A 20696-nucleotide genomic window follows, 5' to 3' on the forward strand; every position below is an offset into this window, starting at 1 on the left:
GGACAAACCAAGCATGAAGTCAAAGGAATTGTCTGTAGACCTCTGAGACAGGATTGACTCGAGGCACAAATTTAGAGAAGGCTACAGGAACATTTCTGCTGCTTCGAAGGTCCCAATGAGCACAGTGACCTCCATCATCTGTAAATGGAAGACGTTCAGATCCACCAGGACTCTTCTTAGAGCTGGCCGTCCATCTAAATAGAGCAATCGAGGGAGAAGGGCCTTAGTCAGGGAGGTGGCCAAGATCCTGATGGTCACACTGTCAAAGCTCCAGCATTCCTCTGTGGAAAGAGGAGAACCTTTCAGAAGGACAGACAGAAGCCACTCCTTAGTAAAAGGCACATTCATTCAAGTTTCATTCAAAATTCATTTATTGTGAAACCTGTTCAGGCAAAAGAAACTTGATAGCTGTATCACAATCAGCTCTGTGTTGTAACAACAGTAACCAGAAAATACCACATTCATTACTGTCGTGAGACAATATGCTTAAAGTGGAAGCTGAGACACGTTGTCACACCTACGACCAGTGGTGGGCCCAGCTAACCAAAAAGTTAGCTTCGATAACTGCTAATCAGCTAACTGAAAAGTTATCTTTTATAACGCTAAACCGATAAACCACCAAAAATTTATCAGAAGCTACAGTTAACCGCAAACCGATAGCTTTCAGTGTTGTCTCCGGTACACTCTCAGCTACTGACAAGCCGATTTTGAGTTTATACACCGCCAACGCTTCTGATAGAATCAAAGGCGATCCACAGCCACAGAGTCAGCACTACTGTGAAGAAGTGTCATTTACCTTGACAGCATACAGTGATCCAGCTGTGAGGCAGACGTCTTGAAAAGGAAAGCAAGTTTGACTTATGGTTTTGATTTATAAACCAAATTAATCCAGATAGAATAACTGCATTAATGTCAACTCTGTCATTTGTACAAAGTGAAAATATAACCTGTATAAATATAATCTGTTAATTTTATAATAGTGCACTAATTCTGAAGTTTTGAACATTAACACAGTGATGCCCAAAGGGATTATTGGTAAACTGAGCCTCCGCTCACACTGATTGGTTGACTCATTTATCCTATGTAAAAAACAACACAAGTTAATGTTACGTGTGTGTTGGTGTTTACAAATAAATGTGCTGTTGTAAAATATGTCATTTTTTTCATTTGTAAAAAAGGCATTTGCAAAACCAAAATGTCTGTTTAAGTTGTGATTCAGGTAGACAACTGTGTGATATAACCAGGCACCATTGCCTAACAAAAAAGTTTGTTTCGCTAATTAGCGGTTATCGGATTAGCGGAACTGTGCCCATCACTGCCTACGACGACGGTCAGAAGATTATATACACATCAGGAACATGAATGTCATAGTAACGTTGGGCTTTCAGTGATTTGTTTGAACTTTTTCTTGCGTAGAATGATTGTACATCCAAAAATAAAACACCTAAAAGTTTGATGTCCAAGTTTAAATATCTTATGGATTTTCTGAAAGCAACACGGGGTCGACTTTATAGAGACCAGGTTAAAAAAAAATGCACATTCAGTACACCTGAATTATGAATAAATTCCTCAAATGACCCAGGATTCATCTGCATCATACCTGCGATATACCAGGTAACATGCCAAAGTGGTACTAATACCTTGATGTGATGACAACATTGTGCAAATATTTTAAAATTCAAAATGTTGGACATTTAATTGAGTGACAGAAAATATTTTGAAAGGCCAGAAAATAAGGTTGAGAACAAAACCTCATCTGGAAATGTATCCGTATGAATGTACCATCAAATGTGATGTCAGGAATTCCTTTTGTTTGCATTATCGTTTTCATAGTAGTTGCAGGCCTCGTCTTTTGATGCATTTCATTTTTATTCTGCAAACTTTAGTGATGTTGAAAAGGATGTTTTGTTGTCAGGTGTCAGCGAGCACTGCAGTGTAAAAACTGATGCTAAAAGCATTGCGGGGCGCTCGTGAGGTCACTGAAAATGAACTAATCATTAATTGTATGTTTTCAGCTTCCACATTGTAATTCATGCAGATCTACAAAAAAAAAGAAGAAAAAAAAGAAAATCCTGATCATCCACATTATAGTGCTGTAAATTGTAATGCAAAGCATTTTTGAGTCCTGGCGGATTCAAGAAAATTAAATATAGTGTTTTTTGTGCAGAATCTCTGCTTGACCTCTTCGGGTCCCTTTCTTCACTCTTTCTTCACTCAAATTGTTGGCATCTTTGTGCTTTTAATTAACTTGTAATCTCCTAAATTTGATTTAGGAAGAATAACTATAATTGGCTATATTTTGGTTGAATATGATTTCTAAGCGCTTTTTTCTAAAGATCTTTTTATAATCCACTTAGCGTAATGGCGCTACATTTCCAGTCTTGAGATAATGTCAATTTCTCTTAAAGGTTTGCCAACATAAGAGCTATAATCTTATGATCGTTGTAATCTTGCACTGTCATTGTAATTTTTTTTTTTTTTTTCATTTTTCTTAAGGATTTTTTGAAAGTAGGTGACTGTTTTCTGATGTAATTCCATTACAGACAAATTAAGCAGCGCTGCTCTTTCAACTTGAATTGTAGACTGTTTGAAACCATTAACAAAAGTTTGGGGGTGTCCTCCCGGGACCGGAGAGATTTCCTTCTCGTCTTCTTGGCTTGTTAAATGTGGGAGTGGAATATATTACCTCTGAATTTAATTCTGTTTCCGAAGAAACACAATTTAGACTCTGTTGATTGATCAATTTGGAGTTAGAAACATTTTTACGTTTTATGGTCTGTTACAAAAAAAAAAATCCTTAAAGTGAAACAGTGATATTTAAGTTTTGTTGACTAAGAATGTGGATGCTGAGCTGTGACCATGAATACATTTTAAGCTTAATAAACATGGCAAAATGTGTTTTTCTTACCTTTATAATACCTGAAAACTCACTTCGTCATATATCTAATGTTGTAAGAAGATCTGGGTAATACATTTAGGGGTGTTTTTTTTGTTTGTTTGTTTGTTTGTTTGTTTTTTCACCTGCACCTGTTTGATTTTTCTGCAAATTTTCTCAAATTCACAAATGAATGAACTGATTTGTATGAACTTGTTTAAAGCTTCACCTTAGCATTTAAAGATTTGAAGCATCCGGTTGGTTTTTGCTCATAGATTTGTTATTTATAATTGAATAGCTTTTCTATGGTATTTTTTCTTGTCACAGGTTTAACATATTAGACGTGATATTGTTTGATTCAGCTGCCTTTCGTATCTGATTGAGACTAAACATTGTACGTTTCGATTTGTTTGAGTAGGAAATGATTGACTGACTCGACACTGATCTGGTCCTTTTATGCCTGAACACTGATGAATTCAGAATGTATTCATTTGAATTGTCCATGTCCTGCTTCAGCTTTGCATCATGTGAAATCTCCTTTTTCAGAAATTATTTTTGAGATTTTTTGTTTCAGAACTACAGCTACCTTGATTTTCTGAATATGTTGTTGACGACTTGTTTCTTTCCCATGAAATATCTGTTTAATATTGTTTCTGAAAATGCATCATGCTGACATAAAGCTGGTGAAGTCACAGTAATATGATTAAAGTAGAGCCCTACCGATATATCAGTTGGCCGATAACATCGACACTATGAGCCTGTCTGCAATATACCAATACTAGCATTATTTGTGCCGATATGAAAATTTTTATTTTACCAAATAAATTATGTTGAAAAAGATATTACATAGTTTATCCAGCAGACAATATTGTTTACAGTGCTATCAAACATTGCTGTAACCCATCACCCCTTGGTCGCAATAACTACAAAAGGAAAAGTAACCAGCTGCCATTTATTATCAATCCGACTAGACATTTTACAAGACATGTCTTTCCTATGCCACCAACTAGGTAGAGCCATATTAGGTATGTTGGTTATATTTATAGTTAATTAGAAAGTTCTGTTAAACTGTTAAACACCAAGCATGAATTACATTTCTTTGTCATAAAGGTTTAACAGAGAAATGTTAGGAATCAATTTTTTAATGTACATATCGGCAGATACATCAATATCTGTATCATATCGGTTGGGCTCTAGTTTAAAGCCTCTGATTTTCTCTGTAATTATACTTAGATCCCATCAAAAAAGTCACTCAACTGTTGAAGCAATCAAAGTGAAATTTTGAAATAAATGACTTTGCTCTTTAATGTTTTAAAATGTGTGAAATGACCTCAGACAGATAAATGTACAAAGTATTGCTGATAATGATTCAGTTGCACATAGTTTGTGTTTATATGCAGTATTTCATGATGTGAGGGAAAATTTTATGGATTCAAAAAATGTACAGTGCCTATAAAAAGTATTGCCTCCTTGGACTTTAATACAGTTTTTGTTGCCTTGTGATGTAATAAACAGAAGATTTTGACTTCTTTATAGGAATATTTGAAAAGGTATCCTATAGTCTCAAAGTGGAAACAAATCTCTACATGTTCAGGACATGTTGAAGAGGTGTGGACAGGAGTGAAGATTTGACACCATCAAATGAATTTGGTCATAATATTTATTATTATTAATTATTTCATGTCAAAGCCGCATTTTGTCACAAAAATTAAAGCCTAAGGGGGTGAGTCATTTTTAAAGGCACTTGCATTTCATTTTGTTAAATATTCTATTCACATTCATATAAACATCTGAGTTGATGAAATAAAAGGATAATAATGTTCAGCAGACTTTTTAATACATTATATTTGTTATAATTCTATTGTGAATAAACAAAATCTTTTCATAAGTGGTGTTTTGTTTTTATTTCTTCCCCCTTTATGGCCTGTCTTTGATATTTTGACACTTTTCAAGTCTTTTTCATATTTTCAGGTATTCGGAATTTGTGCACACTTTCAGATTTAACCCAAATTTTTGTTTAACGCTGTAGGCGGCAGTTGAATCAGCAGACACGGGCGGCTTCAGAAACTTTTTGCAGGGTGATTAAGAATGTGAGTTAATGTTTAAATATCACTCATGAAATTTGTACCAGCCACACTTGTGCAAAAGTGCAGAAAAATCAGTTGGATAATGGAAAATTTTGCTGCTGTACACAATCTTAGTGGAGCTGAAATTAAGCAATCAACTTTAATTAAAAGGGTTTAATGAAAAATGCCGTTTTTACCCTTAAACTATTATAGCCATTTTAGTCTTCCATTTTCAGAGGGAAAACTAAGTTGAATTTTTCAATTAATTTTCATTTATATAGCGCCAAATCACAACAAGGTTGCCTCAAGGCGCCTCACAAAAGTAAGGTCTAACCTTACTAACCCCCAGAACAACAGTGGTAAGGAAAAAAAAACTCCCTCTGAGGAAGAAACCTCAAGCAGACCAGACTCAAAGGGGTGACCCCCTGCTTGCTACGGACACAAATTACAAAATGAACATACAGGAGACTCCGTACTCCTAAAGAAACTGGATAAACTAAATACAGGGATTATTTTTTGTACAAATCACTTCTACAGTTTTCTTTTGTCAAGTCGGGATGGATACGTGAGCCATACAACATAACTATCCAAAACGAGGTTCATTAGTCTGAACTTTAAACCCTTTTACATAAATTAGATACAAAAGACTCAAATTGATTTTAAAACTCAGTGTAGGTATTATTCTGAGCTCAGACCTGTACGTCAGAGCCGCCTGCCTGGTTTCACATTTTGAGTGGTGTAGGTTAGCAGAGCTGCATGTACAGGCCCAATTTAATGCATATCTGGCTTTAGCCATTTCCCACAGAAGACTTGAGTCCTGTATAGGCCCTGAGGTGCCCGTGGTTAAGCCGATTCTGTAGCGTGAAGCAGATGTGAGTCTACAACTCCCCAACAACAGGACACCAGTTCATTACACGTTACTATCCCAACAGAGACCGGTACCCATTTACAGCTGGGTGGACTGGTACAATGCAGATCAAGTGCTCGACTCAGACCACAGAGTAAAGATGAAGGTAAGTTTACTGGATTTTTTTTCAGTTCCGTACAAACAATGGTTTGATATGAAGTAATACAGAGTTCCGGGTTGGTGTCACATCAGACTCAGATGGCAGGATGGGATCCTTCTGGTTGTGGGGCCTGGACCAAAATACTGAGGGAGAACTGAGATCTGAAGACAAAGAGATGGGTCCAGATGCAGTAGGTTAAAGCGTGCATGGATCAATATAAGAAATGCAGTGTAACAGCCTTACTTGAGGTTGTTTGATCCTGTCCTTTAACACCAGGGGGATGTGGTCCAATTGGTTTGTCAGCAGGCAAAGTTTTAGCAGCAGAAAAGCTCACAAAGCTGCTTGGACTGAGGCAGAAGTGTAGGTCCACAACAGGCAAGGGTCAGGCGATGGGCAGACAGACAACAATACTTGGGCTGTGGCAAGGTCCGGCAACAGGTAGACAAACACAAAGGAGCTGGATGTCTTGACTCATGATTTGGCAAGACAATCTGGCACTGAAGGTGCCAGGTACCTAACAGAACTAGAATAGTGTTAATAGGACACAGGTGTGCATGGGTAAGTGGGAGGAGCTGGGGGCAAGGAGGAATGAGCAGAGGGCGAGGAGGTGGAACACCAAGTAGTAGAGATATGACGGGGAATCTAACACAGGTTGACATTGGTAGCTCAAGTCATGTTTGGGAGCATGCACTGGTGCTGGACTTCGCCACATCCACAACCTCATAGAACCACCTTGGGTTCCTGGATGGGGACCACCCAGGCCAACAAGCAGTCGACCCCCACCTCTCAAAAGTAACATCTATCTGCCACAGCCAGATGAAGCATGGATGTCCCCTTAGCCTTCTCCAGTCAGAGTCTGTTGTTTACCAACCAAGTTGTCAAATGTTATGTGAACGCATCTGTGGGGAATGAAACCAGGTGGTAGCATTTTCTTGTGCTGCATGGTGACAGACTTGGCCCAACTGCTTTTCAGATCTAGGGATACCAACACCACAGAGATTGAACAAGGCTTCTTTACTTCCGGTGTCGCAGACTGAACGGTCCGCCTCTAAAAATCGGTCCACCTTTTGCATCAGTGCATGCGTCATTCCAGACCACAGCAGCACGTCTGAGACAGAGTCTCTTCACCCAAAACAATCATATGGATTAATGGGATTATTAACCATCAGATAATAAGGTAAAACCTATTAAATCATTCTAAAGTCAATTTTTCAGTTTTAAGCAGAAATGAGGCCATTTTAAGCAGATACTTGGCAAAATTCTGTGACGCTTTGAAATGACAGACACAGTGAACGCATTAGCTAGCAGCTCGTTTAGCCTCTGCGCTCTACAAAAGCTTCAGATATCTGTCGCTGAGATAAATGATGACTGGAGTGCAGTTTGAAGCAGAAACAAGGTTTTAATCCATGAACCACGGCTAATGTCACATGCGCAGATGCAAAAGGCGGACCGATTTTTAGGTGGGACCGTTTGTTCGGTGACACCGGTTATCCTATGAATGGTGAGATTCACATCTGTTCCTACTGGTGATTGTTCACCAGTGACCATCTTTTCCCAGCTTTGGTAGATGGCAGACATTTTCCCGGCTTCAGTCTCGTTAGGGAATCCGACATACTCAGTTGCATTTGTTGCTCTTCTGGGTTTTATTGACCAGCAAATGGCATTATAAATACATGTGGCTTCCAAGCAGATGGAACAATTCATCTGGTTGTAAAGGCCATTTCACTCCTTGTCTTTCTATGATTTCCCTTCTAATGACCTTCACAAAAGCAACAGTCAAATCCATCTCCCGTAATCCGTGACCCTGAATTGAAGCTACTGCATATAACGGGGGTTGACGGACGAAGAACGAACAACCACTTTTTTTCCTAACTTATTGAATTCAATGTCGTCTTCAAATTTCTCTGAGTGTTGCTTTCAAGGTGTAGGTTTTTGACACTGCTATCAGCCAGTGATTTGAGTGTTTGCATTCCTCTTGCTGACGGTTTTACAGTGTTTTTATGATGTTTGATAGCTTCATTACAAAGACTACACCTGTCAGACACTCTTATGCTTAGAATACAGCCCCTGGCAAAATTTATGGAATCACCGGCCTCAGAGGATGTTCATTCAGTTGTTTAATTTTGTAGAAAAAAAGCAGATCACAGACATGACACAAAACTAAAGTCATTTCAAATGGCAACTTTCTGGCTTTAAGAAACACTATAAGAAATCAAGAAAAAAAGATTGTGGCAGTCAGTAACGGTTACTTTTTTTAGACCAAGCAGAGGAAAAAAATATGGAATCACTCAATTCTGAGGAAACAATTATGGAATCACCCTGTAAATTTTCATCCCCCAAATTAATACCTGCATCAAATCAGATCTGCTCATTGACATTGACCCTATGCCATGACATTGACCCTATGTGTCTTTTTGCAAGGAATGTTTTTTCAGTTTTTGCTCTATGGCAAGATGCATTATCATCTTGAAAAATGATTTCATCATCCCCAAACATCCTTTCAATTGTCCAAAATATCAACATAAACTTGTGCATTTATTGATGATGTAATGACAGCCATCTCCCCAGTGCCTTTACCTGACATGCAGCCCCATATCATCAATGACTGTGGAAATTTACATGTTCTCTTCAGGCAGTCATCTTTATAAATCTCATTGGAACGGCACCAAACAAAAAGTTCCAGCATCATCACCTTGCCCAATGCAGATTCGAGATTCATCACTGAATATGACTTTCATCCAGTCATCCACAGTCCACGATTGCTTTTCCTTAGCCCATTGTAACCTTGTTTTTTTCTGTTTAGGTGTTAATGATGCCTTTCGTTTAGCTTTTCTGTATGTAAATCCCATTTCCTTTAGGCGGTTTCTTACAGTTCGGTCACAGATGCTGACTCCAGTTTCCTCCCATTCGTTCCTCATTTGTTTTGTTGTACATTTTTCGATTTTTGAGACATATTGCTTTAAGTTTTCTGTCTTGATGCTTTGATGTCTTCCTTGGTCTACCAGTATGTTTGCCTTTAACAACCTTCCCATGTTGTTTGTATTTGGTCCAGAGTTTAGACACAGCTGACTGTGAACAACCAACATCTTTTGCAACATTGCATGATGATTTACTCTCTTTTAAGAGTTTGATAATCCTCTCCTTTGTTTCAGTTGACATCTCTCATGTTGGAGCCATGATTCATGTCAGTCCACTTGGTGCAACAGCTCTCCAAGGTGTGTTCACTCCTTTTTAGATGCAGACTAATGAGAAGATCTGATATGATGCAGGTGTTAGTTTTGGGGATGAAAATTTACAGGGTGATTCCATAATTTTTTCCTCAGAATTGAGTGATTCCATATTTTTTTCCTCTGCTTGGTCTAAAAAAGTAACTGTTACTGACTGCCACAATCTTTTTTTCTTGATTTCTTATAGTTTTTCTTAAAGCCAGAAAGTTGCCATTTGAAATGACTTTAGTTTTGTGTCATGTCTGTGATCTGCTTTTTTTCTACAAAATTAAACAACTGAATGAACATCCTCCGAGGCCGGTGATTCCATAATTTTTGCCAGGGGTTGTAGGTGTGGATGCCATCACAGCTGATTCAGTCTCTTGAATCATTAATGTATCTGAAACACACAGACGGCAGCATTACAAATCCTTCAAGAAGAGCCGATCACAATGCTGTTGGCTTGTCTGTGTATTAAAGCCTGCCAAACCTGATTCAGGCGGTTGGCTATGCCAACCATCTTGAATGTTCTCCATGACTTCATGGTCTAATGTGGAAATAAATGGCACAAATGAAATCCTTGACCCCAAAAACCTGGGGATAGACACCAATTTTGTTATCACGTGCGAAACAGGAGAGAAGTTACAGCTTCTTCTCTGATCCAGGGGCTGTGTGGTGGCCATCTTGGATTTTTGGACCAATGAATCATAGAGAAAGCTCAATCGTGATATTATCCTATTCATCATCACTATCAAATATTACCAAAATAAATTTTAAAATTGTCCAAATATGCTGCAATAGACATTTTAGGTATTTTGGTGCCCATTTTGGATTTGAACTGCCATATTGAATTTGAGTCAAAAATCCTGGATGCCCAAGTTTTTATTTCAAAGAGTATGGTCTCCCTATTCAAGATCAGGTGAGAAAACCTCAAGTGGGAAAAAAAGGGCAGTTTTTATGTCTCGCTTGGACCTGTCTAACTCCAGAAGTTCTCTCTGGAGTTCCAAGGCCAAGGACCCAGAAACATGAATGTCTCAATTTCAACACTTTAACCACATACAGACACACTTCTGATTGCCGAGTTTGGAATGTCATTAAAAGCTCAGCTCTTGGTCTTTTTCTAGGACAATCACAAACCCAGATGTTCAGCTTCTCAAGTCCTGCAATCAAGGTATCCACTGATTACACAAAGATTGGTGTGAAGTCAAGGGCAAGCATCAAATACAAGGGGCCAGAACACATCCCTGGTGAACAAAAGTCTTTACTGGGGAAAAAAAAAAATTGCTCTCTATTCTCAGGATGTCCCAGCCTCAATTTGTTCCATCAAGAACGTGGTCAGTGTCCTTTGTAAGACCACCGGTTTGACAACGCCACATGGAGCTGGACACAAATGTCAAACAGAAAATGTGGCTGTGATTTTAGAAACTGTGTGTATTCTGCAACTTTTGTCTGTTGTTTCATCACCAGTTACTCAGCTTGATGGTGGAGAGGAAGAAAGGAGGATACTTTAAAGAGTGGCTGTTGAACATACTGGGGGGTGATTCTTTAACTACGGGCACTATTGGCCTTGTAAATGTAATTTCCACCACACCATTGCCGTACAATATAAAGTGCCTTGGGGCAACTGTTTGTTGTGATTTGGCGCTATATACATGTGCTCTGATGTCACTGTTTATCTCCATAGAAACTACCCAAACAATCTTTCATACAAACTGTTTAAAGGGACATTACAGTGTTGTGGTGGAAATTACGGCAATAGTGTGGGACAACTACATTTTGTTTAAAAAAATCACAACAGTTGTATGACATTGAATACCCCAATTATGTTTTGATTATTTTACTGATATTTTATTCAGAGATATTTTAAAACATTAGAATAAACGTTTCTTTACCATTCATTTTTATCATTGAAGATCAAAAGTCTGGGTGTGGGACAAGCACAAAACGGCAATATTTCAATTCAATTCAATTCAATCAATTTTTTTTTTTATATAACGCCAAATCACAACAAACAGTTGCCCCAAGGCGCTTTATATTGTAAGGCAAGGCCATACAATAATGATGTAAAACCCCAACGGTCAAAACGACCCCCTGTGAGCAAGCACTTGGCTACAGTGGGAAGGAAAAACTCCCTTTTAACAGGAAGAAACCTCCAGCAGAACCAGGCTCAGGGAGGGGCAGTCTTCTGCTGGGACTGGTTGGGGCTGAGGGAGAGAACCAGGAATATTTGCATATAATGATGCTGAAAAAAGGTGAAAAGTCATCATAGACTACTAGAACAAATTTCTTAACACACTTTCATTGTAAAGATAACTATAAAAGTGTGAAATTTCCCCGTTTTTTCTGTTTTTCATACAATATGATCAAACGACACAATAAGTGCCCGTAGTCTAAGAATCACCCTGGGACATGACGTTTGGCTCTGTGACGTTTCACTTTGCTGGTGGAAGTGAGGAAGTTATCAAAGCTCTGCTGCCCCCTACTGGTCACAAAGAAAAAAGCACATTAAATCCCCAGATTTGGGAACATTTTATGTGAAAACCTTCTTCCCACTTTGGGCCGCAAACCTGCAGAAAATTAATAAAGGAATCAGAACCACCACCAGTAGTGTGGCAACAGTGTGCCACCTCATCAATATAGTATAATTTTATTGACAGTTTTGCCATTTTTACTTTTTTTGCGCCTCCCACTGGTGTCTCACAGCGGGACAGTCGTGACATTGAATCCACCAAATTATTTTAAGTTGAATAAGTGAATGTACTGGATGTAATTAGAAACTAATCTCTCTGTATGGTTAAAAATATTCTGTTAAAATTAAGGTTGACTGAACGTAATGGCACCGTGTCTCCACTAGAGGGAGCCTGTACACTACATGTGAAGCTTCTGCAGGCTTCTGATTAGAAACAAACATCAAAGCAACAAATCAATACTATGATTTCTGCTCGACATTAAAAACGACCAAGATGATGTATTAATTAGAGCAATGACTGGGTCACATGTCACATGTTTGAAAATTCTGGAATTAATTTGAAAGTGAAGTTACTAAAAGTCACTCCTTATTGGTAATTTGTTTCAAATCTTACCTACATTAGTGTTACTGTGCATCATGGATGCACTGAAGCACCAGCGCTTCCACACTCACCTTGACTCATGGCAATATCACTGAAACATCACAAAATGATGCTACTTTATATAAGACTTAAATAGATCCTTGTCATTTGATTGGTGGTTTATATGTCACATGATTTGGATCATTCGTCCCATTTACCTTTGTACTCCATTGAACGTGCAAATTTGGTTCTATATGTTTTGTACCATTGCACGGGCGCGCTCACACTAGCGGGGACAGCTCTTAGCTTAAAAACAAACATGGCGGAGTTTGTTTTATTAACGGTGCTCATTCTTGTAACACAAAAAAAACAAACGGAGCACGTCGTAAACCATCTGGAGGCGTCTGCAGTATTCGCTGGGACGTTTCTACCTGAAGTACAAACACTGTCGGTTAAAGAGCTCTACAAATTTTTGTTGCGATTTTTCACTGGACTGAGGAAAGCAAACGGAAATCTGTACACAAAGAAGTGCACTGCATTAAGTATGGATATCGTCGGGATTGTTAGGCATTATAGGTGTTATATAAAACAAACAATGAATGTTTTTTCATTCATGCAATGTAAAGAATATTTCAGAAAAAAACGTGTAGCGTATGCATCATCCGTAAATTATCGCAAATACAATTTTCAAAAGTTCTCAAAAGTAATTCCATCAATTTCTGAAATATTAGGAATTTGTGTCAACTGATATAGATTTTTTTTACCAATACTAATATTAGGGGATAAAACATTTACAAAACTGATATATCTAACAATATATACATTAAAAATGGCAATGAAAGCAAACACAAGTATATGGGGTACTTGTGTATAACATGCCAGGACATGTCATGATTTCCACCGTTTGAATTAGATCGATATGGAAGTTTGGGGGACCGATATGATACTGATATTAGAGAGTAAAAAGATTACAATACCAATATATCTGGTGACATATATATACAAAAGGACTATTGCTGATGTTTCACTATCAAACCCATATGACAAAGAAATGTAATTGAGATTCAATGCTTCACAGTTCAAACATGAATTTCGTCATAAATAACTATAAATATAACCAAAAACCAATCACCAGACATCAGGTTGCCATCATGCTGCCGTCACTCGGATTGCAGTTGCTGTCTCGCATCAGTCAGCATTTGCATAAAATAGGCTTCTTGTCAGTTTCGGCCCTGCGTAGCAACCAGTTGCCTCTTGTTGTTGTAAAACGCCCACTCTGAATGAAAATGATTGCCAGCTGCTCTCTTGCCTCTCTCCCTTGCTATGATTGTGACCAAGAGGTGATGGAGGTCCCAGCCATGCTAGAAAGCCCTGTAAACAACGCCGTCAGTGCGCCCTTTGTTGGACAAACTATGTAATGACACGATTTTCAGCAGCCAGTGTTTTTCTGCATCATTTATTTCATAAAACACAAGCTTTCATATCAGCAAAAATAAGGCAGATACTGATATGTTTGTGAAAGGCTCATATCGGTCGATGTTATTGGCCAACTATCGGTCGCGCTCTGATACAATGAATACATGAACGTCCCACAACTACAGAATATCTTTCACCATAAAATGCAAATGTCTGTCACTGTGAGTACAGCTTGTGTGTTCATGTCATTTCCACATATTGTTAGTTGAACTGAAGTTGGGAGATATGACGGCGCCTGTGAAAGAATAGAATTCTTCTGCCTCATTAATTCATCTTGATTTCACTTGTGAGCCAGGAGTTAGGCAGTGGATTGAACTAATGATACAGATTTTGCAGACTTTTGGTGTCTAATGAAGATGTCTGCACAGAACTCTGATTGCCATCATTCAATATTTGCCAGTCCAATTCTGCTCATTTAATAAGCACCAAATCACAAAGTAGGATATCTCAAGGTGCTTCACGAGAGCAGGAGCCAAATAGGAGCACAACCAACTCAGTTGGGCAATCATCCATTCTGGCAAAAAGCAATTTAGTACATCAACCAGAAGCAATACAGAATACATTTGAATATATTTGTTACAACTGAGGGCAATGAAAGGAAAATTGATAAAAGGAACATTAAAATGACCTGTGACAGACCGCCGTCCTGTCCAGGGCGTGCCACGCCTCTCACACTATGTCTACTGGGATCAGCTCCAGATCCTGTGACCCTTCACTTGAGTAAGCAGGTATAGAAAATGAGTGAATGAACAATTCATTCATTTTCTATGACTACGGCAGTTGCAAAACTTACTATGCTTGAAGACTGGATCTGAAGACCCAATCAACCCCACCGCCACCAACCAACTGGTGCTGTCCTGGACATCTAGATGGACTTAATAATTCTCAGAAATTTTGATGTTCTTCTGTATTGTTAAAAATGTTTTTTTATTCGTATGATCTGAGCAGTAGGTCACCCCTTTGAATCTGGTCTGCTTGAGGTTTCTTCCTCAAAATGATCAGAGGTAGTTTTTCCTTACCCGTGTCGCCTGTCTGTTTGCTCTAGCGGTTGGTAACGTTAGACCTTACTTGTGTGAAGCACCTTAAGGCAGCTTGGCTGTGATTTGGCGCTATATAAATGAAATAATGCTAATGAATTTATGCTTGAACGAGGCAAGACAGGAAAATGACTATAGTCTGTTCTTGACTAAACAAAGGCATGAATCAGTCTCTGCATCCTCTATTGGCAGTATAGGTCGAATCCTTGTGATGTTACACAGATAAAAGAAAGCAATCTTTGTAATCTCTATTGTTCAGATCAAAGAACAGTATAAGATCAAAGACCACTCTTAATTTCTTTTCCCTCTCTATTAAATGACACATGCATCCAGTCTTAATGAAAAATAGTCAAACTGACTTTTGTGCCTCAAGGAACTCATGACTATTAATTCCATCTTGGCTGAGCTGAAGAACAAGAAGTTACTGAACATCCAATTTCTCACAGATGATAGACAATCCTCCAAGGTCCCAATCTGAGAGGGATTATCCATATTTATCATCATATAAATCTGGGTGTCATCAGCATATCATCCATCCATCCATTTTCTTCCGCTTTATCCGGAGTCGGGTCGCGGGGGCAGCAGCTCAAGCAAAGCCACCCAGACCTCCCGATCCACACACACCTCCCCCAGCTCCTCCAGGGGAACCCCAAGGCGTTCCCAAGCCAGCCGAGAGATGTAGTCCCTCCAACGTGTCCTGGGTCTTCCCCGGGGCCTCCTCCCAGTGGGACGTGCCCGGAACACCTCTCCAGCGAGGTGTCCAGGGGGCATCCAGAAAAGATGCCCGAGCCACCTCAACTGACTCCTTTCGACATGGAGGAGCAGCGGCTCGACTCCGAGCTCCTCCCGAGTGACCGAGCTCCTCACCCTATCTCTAAGGGAGCGCCCAGCCACCCTGCGGAGGAAACTCATCTCGGCCGCTTGTACTCGCGATCTCGTTCTTTCGGTCATGAGCCAAATCTCATGACCATAGGTGAGGATCGGAACGTAGATCGATCGGTAAATCGAGAGCTTTGCCCCCCTACTCAGCTCTCTTTACCACGACGGTCCGATACAGCGACCGCATCACTGCAGATGCTGTACCGATCCATCTATCGATCTCACGCTCCATCCGTCCCTCACTCGTGAGCAAGACCCCGAGATACTTAAACTCCTCCACTTGAGGCAAGGACATATCAATCAGCATATCAATGAAAAGTAATTCCATTGCTCAGGAAAATTGGTTCCTCAAGGTCAACCATAGGCCTGACATTTTGAAAGTCCTGCACAGTATTTTAGCTGCCCAGAATCTACAAGAGCCACACTTCCAGTTTGGGATATATATATATATATATATATATATATATATATATATATATATATATATATAGCCACTTTTATAGCTGGTTTTAGACAGGTTAGAGGATGGATACATGAATATTTCTAAGTGACGTATTTGAGTTCATTTACAGCATTTATTAAGAAGTACAAACAGTATGGTATCAATCTGTCTTGTCAGCAGTTTCCGAAAACAGAGTCGTGAGGGAAGCCACCAAGCCACCTTTGACAGCTTGAAAGGAGTTGTTGGCTTCTGTGGCTTTTGTCTATTTTGCCACCGGTCACAACTTCATTTCAGGGTTCATTTATAGCATTTATTAAGAAGTATAAACAGTATGGTATCAGTCTGTCTTGTCGGCACTTTCCAAAAACCGAGACTTGTGAGGGAAGCCACCAAGCCACCTTTGACGGCTTGAACTTTTGACCCCTGTACAAACTGAAACTGACGTGTCACTATTTTTTACCCCATAACTCCATAACATTCCATCACAGATAGTCCAAATTATCCCTTTTTCTAATTGTTATGATCAGACAAATAATGTGATCTAGTTTCAAAATGATTGGAGCATTTTTACATTTTGACCTCTGTGCAATTCTTCATTGACCCCTAGCTGGCTACAGCTGCCACCCTGTGATGGTTATGCATTTTTTGTGTAGGCCATGATACACTGAGGCTGGATTCTAAGTGTCGTTTGGTCACCTCCGGTGGTACCAATCAGGTCAAAATTGATGATTGGCTCCTGGACTACCTGTACAAACTGAAACTGACGTCACCATTTTTGCTGTTTTTACCCCATAACTCCAGAACATTAAGTCATAGATAGTCCAAACTATACCTTTTTGGAATCGTTATGATCAGACAAATAATGTGGTATAGTTTTCAACATGACTGGAGCATTTTTAAATTTTGACCCCTGTGTAATTCTTTATTGACCCCTGTAGCTCATTAGAGGTCAGCTGCTGGACGGCTCCATATCTGAAAATAAACATTAGTTAATATGTGTGCCAAATTCCATGCTTTTGTCACAGAATGAACAATTGTTTTGTTGTGCCGCCCCACTATTTCGCTCTTTGGCTTTTGGACCACCAGTGTATTTTCTTCCGATTTTGTCAGTAGCCCGTAAACGCAGCGCCGCTCTGCTCTACGTAAATGCAGCAGAGTTTGACTTTATCCATGGAAACAGCGCCGCAGCTACACGCACGCGCGCACCATTCAATTACTACACACTCGGAGAACCGAGTGTTCTGAGCGCGGAACGCTCCGGGTTCCTGGAGAAATATTGGCGTCAAGGTGACCAGGACTCCGGCAGACTGGACCCGCTGAACACGGACCTCTGGGGCCCAAAACCCTCCGCTTCACCTGTCACCGTCACCTGGAGCCCAGCAACATGACGCGGATTTTTAAAAGCGGACAAAAACGGCTTCAGACTTTGAATTAATATTTTGCTGCCGTGTGTTTTCCGTCGCTGGCTGGCTGCTCTTTCTACCCACTTTTAGATTTTTTTTTTTCTTTCAGCCTGTATTTGTCGGAGCATCACCGTGAAGATGGCGACCGGTTCGGGCTGGCAGCAGTATTACTGCCCCGCTGGTCAGGGGAAATACAACTCGTCCTCCGCGTCCTTCCAGTCCGGCTTGACCATGGAATACACACAAGACCTGCACTTAAAGATGAGCAAGAAAATCGCACAGCTAACAAAGGTAAAGAAAGAGTTTGTCTGTGGGACCTCAGCTGTCAACTCATTGAATTAAACCCTGAATCTCCCGTTCGCATCGAAAATGAACTGCGAACCAAATTCAACAAAGAATTTTACATATTTAGTAATATTTCTGTTCAGGTGAAACTGTGTTTGGGCTAAACCATTATTTTTATTCCCATTTGAATTGGGAGTATGGGAGTCAATTCGGCTCTATTCTAACAATGCATTGTTTATTTATTTATAAGCTAAATGCCACTTAAAAATAGAGCTCTGGGAGATGACGTCACACTATCTCCCGAATTGACCCCGCCCACTGTTATGACAGGTAGCAAATTTTCAATGAGAACAAGATGCTGATCGATTTCTGTTTTGATACAATTAGGATTCCAAATAGCCCAGTCGATATGGATTTTTGGGGGCGATACTGATATGGGTGAGGGCGGGTATATTTCATCCTGGCAAAGTGGCAAATCCAAAGGCAAGAATTTGTACCACTTGATGTAAACATGCATGGCTTGTATGCTGTTCACAATGTTACAAAAGACCCGGATGTACTCAGGTTCCCATGTGTCCGCCCTTGTGCAAAATTTACAATACTTCCGATATTTCTGCCCATATACTGGAAAAATGGCAGTAATTTCTAACATTTCTTTATCATGCGATACTTCTGATATTTCTGGCCATATATTGGAAAAAAATACTTCTGATATTTCTGCCCATATGTTGAAAAAAATGGCAGTAATTTCTAACATTTCTTTATCATACGATACCTCTGAAAATTCTGCCCATATATTGAAAAAAATGGCAGTAATTTCTAACAATTCTTTATCAAACCTCTATGACAAAGAAATGTATTCGAGGCTTGATCTTTTGCAGCTTAAACATGAATTTTATTTTTATATACACCTAAGATGGCGGAGCTAGCAGCGTCATGACTGAGCGCTAGCAGCAATTAAGAGATTATTGCCCCGTTTGCACTTAAACTGCCTTGTTTCTGCTTACAATCGACTTAGAATGATTAAGAGGTTTTACATTGTCATCTGACAGTTAATAATCACATTATTAGTGTGAAGTTCGCTGATCCACAGCAGGATTGTTTTCCACCGGTGCGGCTTTACCGAGGCCTGATGCGTCAGCGCACATCCACCAGTGCGGCTCCACCTGAAGCCCGAGGCGCCAGCGCAGTTCCACCGGCGCGGCTCCAGTTGAAGCCTGAGGCGCCAGCGCAGTTCCACCGGTGCGGCTCCACCTGAAGCCAGAGGCGCCAGCGCAGTTCCACCGGCGCGGCTCCACCTGAAGCCCGAGGCGCCAGCGCAGTTCCACCGGCGCGGCTCCAGTTGAAGCCCGAGGCGCCAGCGCAGTTCCACCGGTGCGGCTCCACCTGAAGCCAGAGGCGCCAGCGCAGTTCCACCGGCGCGGCTCCACCTGAAGCCCGAGGCGCCAGCGCAGTTCCACCGGCGCGTCTCCACCTGAAGCCTGAGGCGCCAGCGCAGTTCCACCGGCGCGGCTCCATTTGAAGCCCGAGGCGCCAGCGCAGTTCCACCGGCGCGGCTCCACCTGAAGCCCGAGGCGTCAGCGCAGTTCCACCGGCGCGGCTCCACCTGAAGCCCGAGGCGCCAGCGCAGTTCCACCGGCGCGGCTCCACCTGAAGCCCGAGGCGCCAGCGCAGTTCCACCGGCGCGGCTCCACCTGAAACCCGAGGCGCCAGCGCAGTTCCACCGGCGCGGCTCCACCTGAAGCCCGAGGCGTCAGCGCAGTTCCACCGGCGCGGCTTTAGTGAGGCCCGAGGTGCCAGCGCGGCGTTATCTGACCATGGGTCCAAAGAAGGCACTGACGGCGGAGGAGGGAGACGATATCAAGAAGTCCCTGGACTTTTTGTCTGAGGAAATCTCTGTTGTTAAAATGCAGCAGAAATCCATTATGGAGCTGGTGGAAGAAGTGAAGGCTCTCCGGATCCAGAATGCAGCAAAAGACCGGCGTCTGGTGCACCTGGAGAACCGTGTTGCGGAGTTGGAACAGTACACAAGGATGAACGACGTTATTATTACAGGAATTCATATTAAACCTCGATCCTACGCACGGGCGGTGTCAGAAGACAGCGGAGGGGAGGCCAGTGAGCAGGAGGCCAGCTCAGTGGAACAACAGGTGGCTGACTTCCTGCAATCTAAAGGTATTCAAATGGACTGTAATAACATTGAAGTGTGCCACCCCCTGCCCAGGAGAGAGGATGGAGACAAGCGAGCTGTTATAATGAGGTTTGTCAACAGAAAACATAAAATGGCATTGTTAAAACAGGGACGGAAACGCAAAGGCACCAACGTATTCATCAATGAACATCTGACCAAAAGAAACACAGACATCGCCAGGAAAGCTCGTCTCTTAAAAAAGCAGGGAAAAATTCAACAGACATGGACATCCAACTGCAAAACATTTATCAAATTGAATGGAACACCAGAACAAGCGAAGGTTATGGTAATCAGGAACATTGAGGAACTGGACAAATACGACCAATAAGGTATGAGGACACAAACACATCACAACACCATGACACAGACCAGAGGAACCTATTCATCTACTACATCATCTACATCTGGAGACAAGAAGGCTATAACTCAAAGGATTGCTGATGGAAAAGTAGAACTGAGAACATTTAAATACACAGACCACAATGTACTGGACTTGGAGCACGATATAGACCCGGACAATAATTTCTTCTCAAATATCAATGACAGTTGTTGCTATTATACAGATGAACAGTTTAATCGGATCATTAAAACGGATAACAAATTATCAATAATCCATTTCAACAGCAGAAATCTATATGCAAACTTTAACAACATTAAAGAATATTTAAGTCAATTTAAAAAAATATTTAACATAATTGCTATATCAGAAACATGGATCAATGAAGATAAAGGAATGGATTTTGAACTGGATGGATATGAATTTAACTGTGTAAACAGAA

At 40.7% G+C, this 20696-nt stretch overlaps 1 protein-coding gene across 2 annotated transcripts in view; it reads left to right on the forward strand.

The window, feature by feature from the left end:
- The first annotated feature begins 17579 nt into the window (after positions 1–17579).
- fam184a (family with sequence similarity 184 member A) overlaps positions 17580–20696 on the forward strand; it is a 191387-nt gene continuing 188270 nt past the window's right edge. For both annotated transcript variants that reach the window (XM_034161841.1, XM_034161842.1), the window contains exon 1: positions 17580–17732. In XM_034161841.1, coding sequence (XP_034017732.1) covers positions 17580–17732 — 153 coding nt within the window. The remainder of the gene's footprint in view (positions 17733–20696) is intronic.

This window comes from Thalassophryne amazonica, chromosome 21 (genome assembly GCF_902500255.1).
Source record: "Thalassophryne amazonica chromosome 21, fThaAma1.1, whole genome shotgun sequence".
Classification (NCBI taxonomy): Eukaryota; Metazoa; Chordata; class Actinopteri; order Batrachoidiformes; family Batrachoididae; genus Thalassophryne; species Thalassophryne amazonica.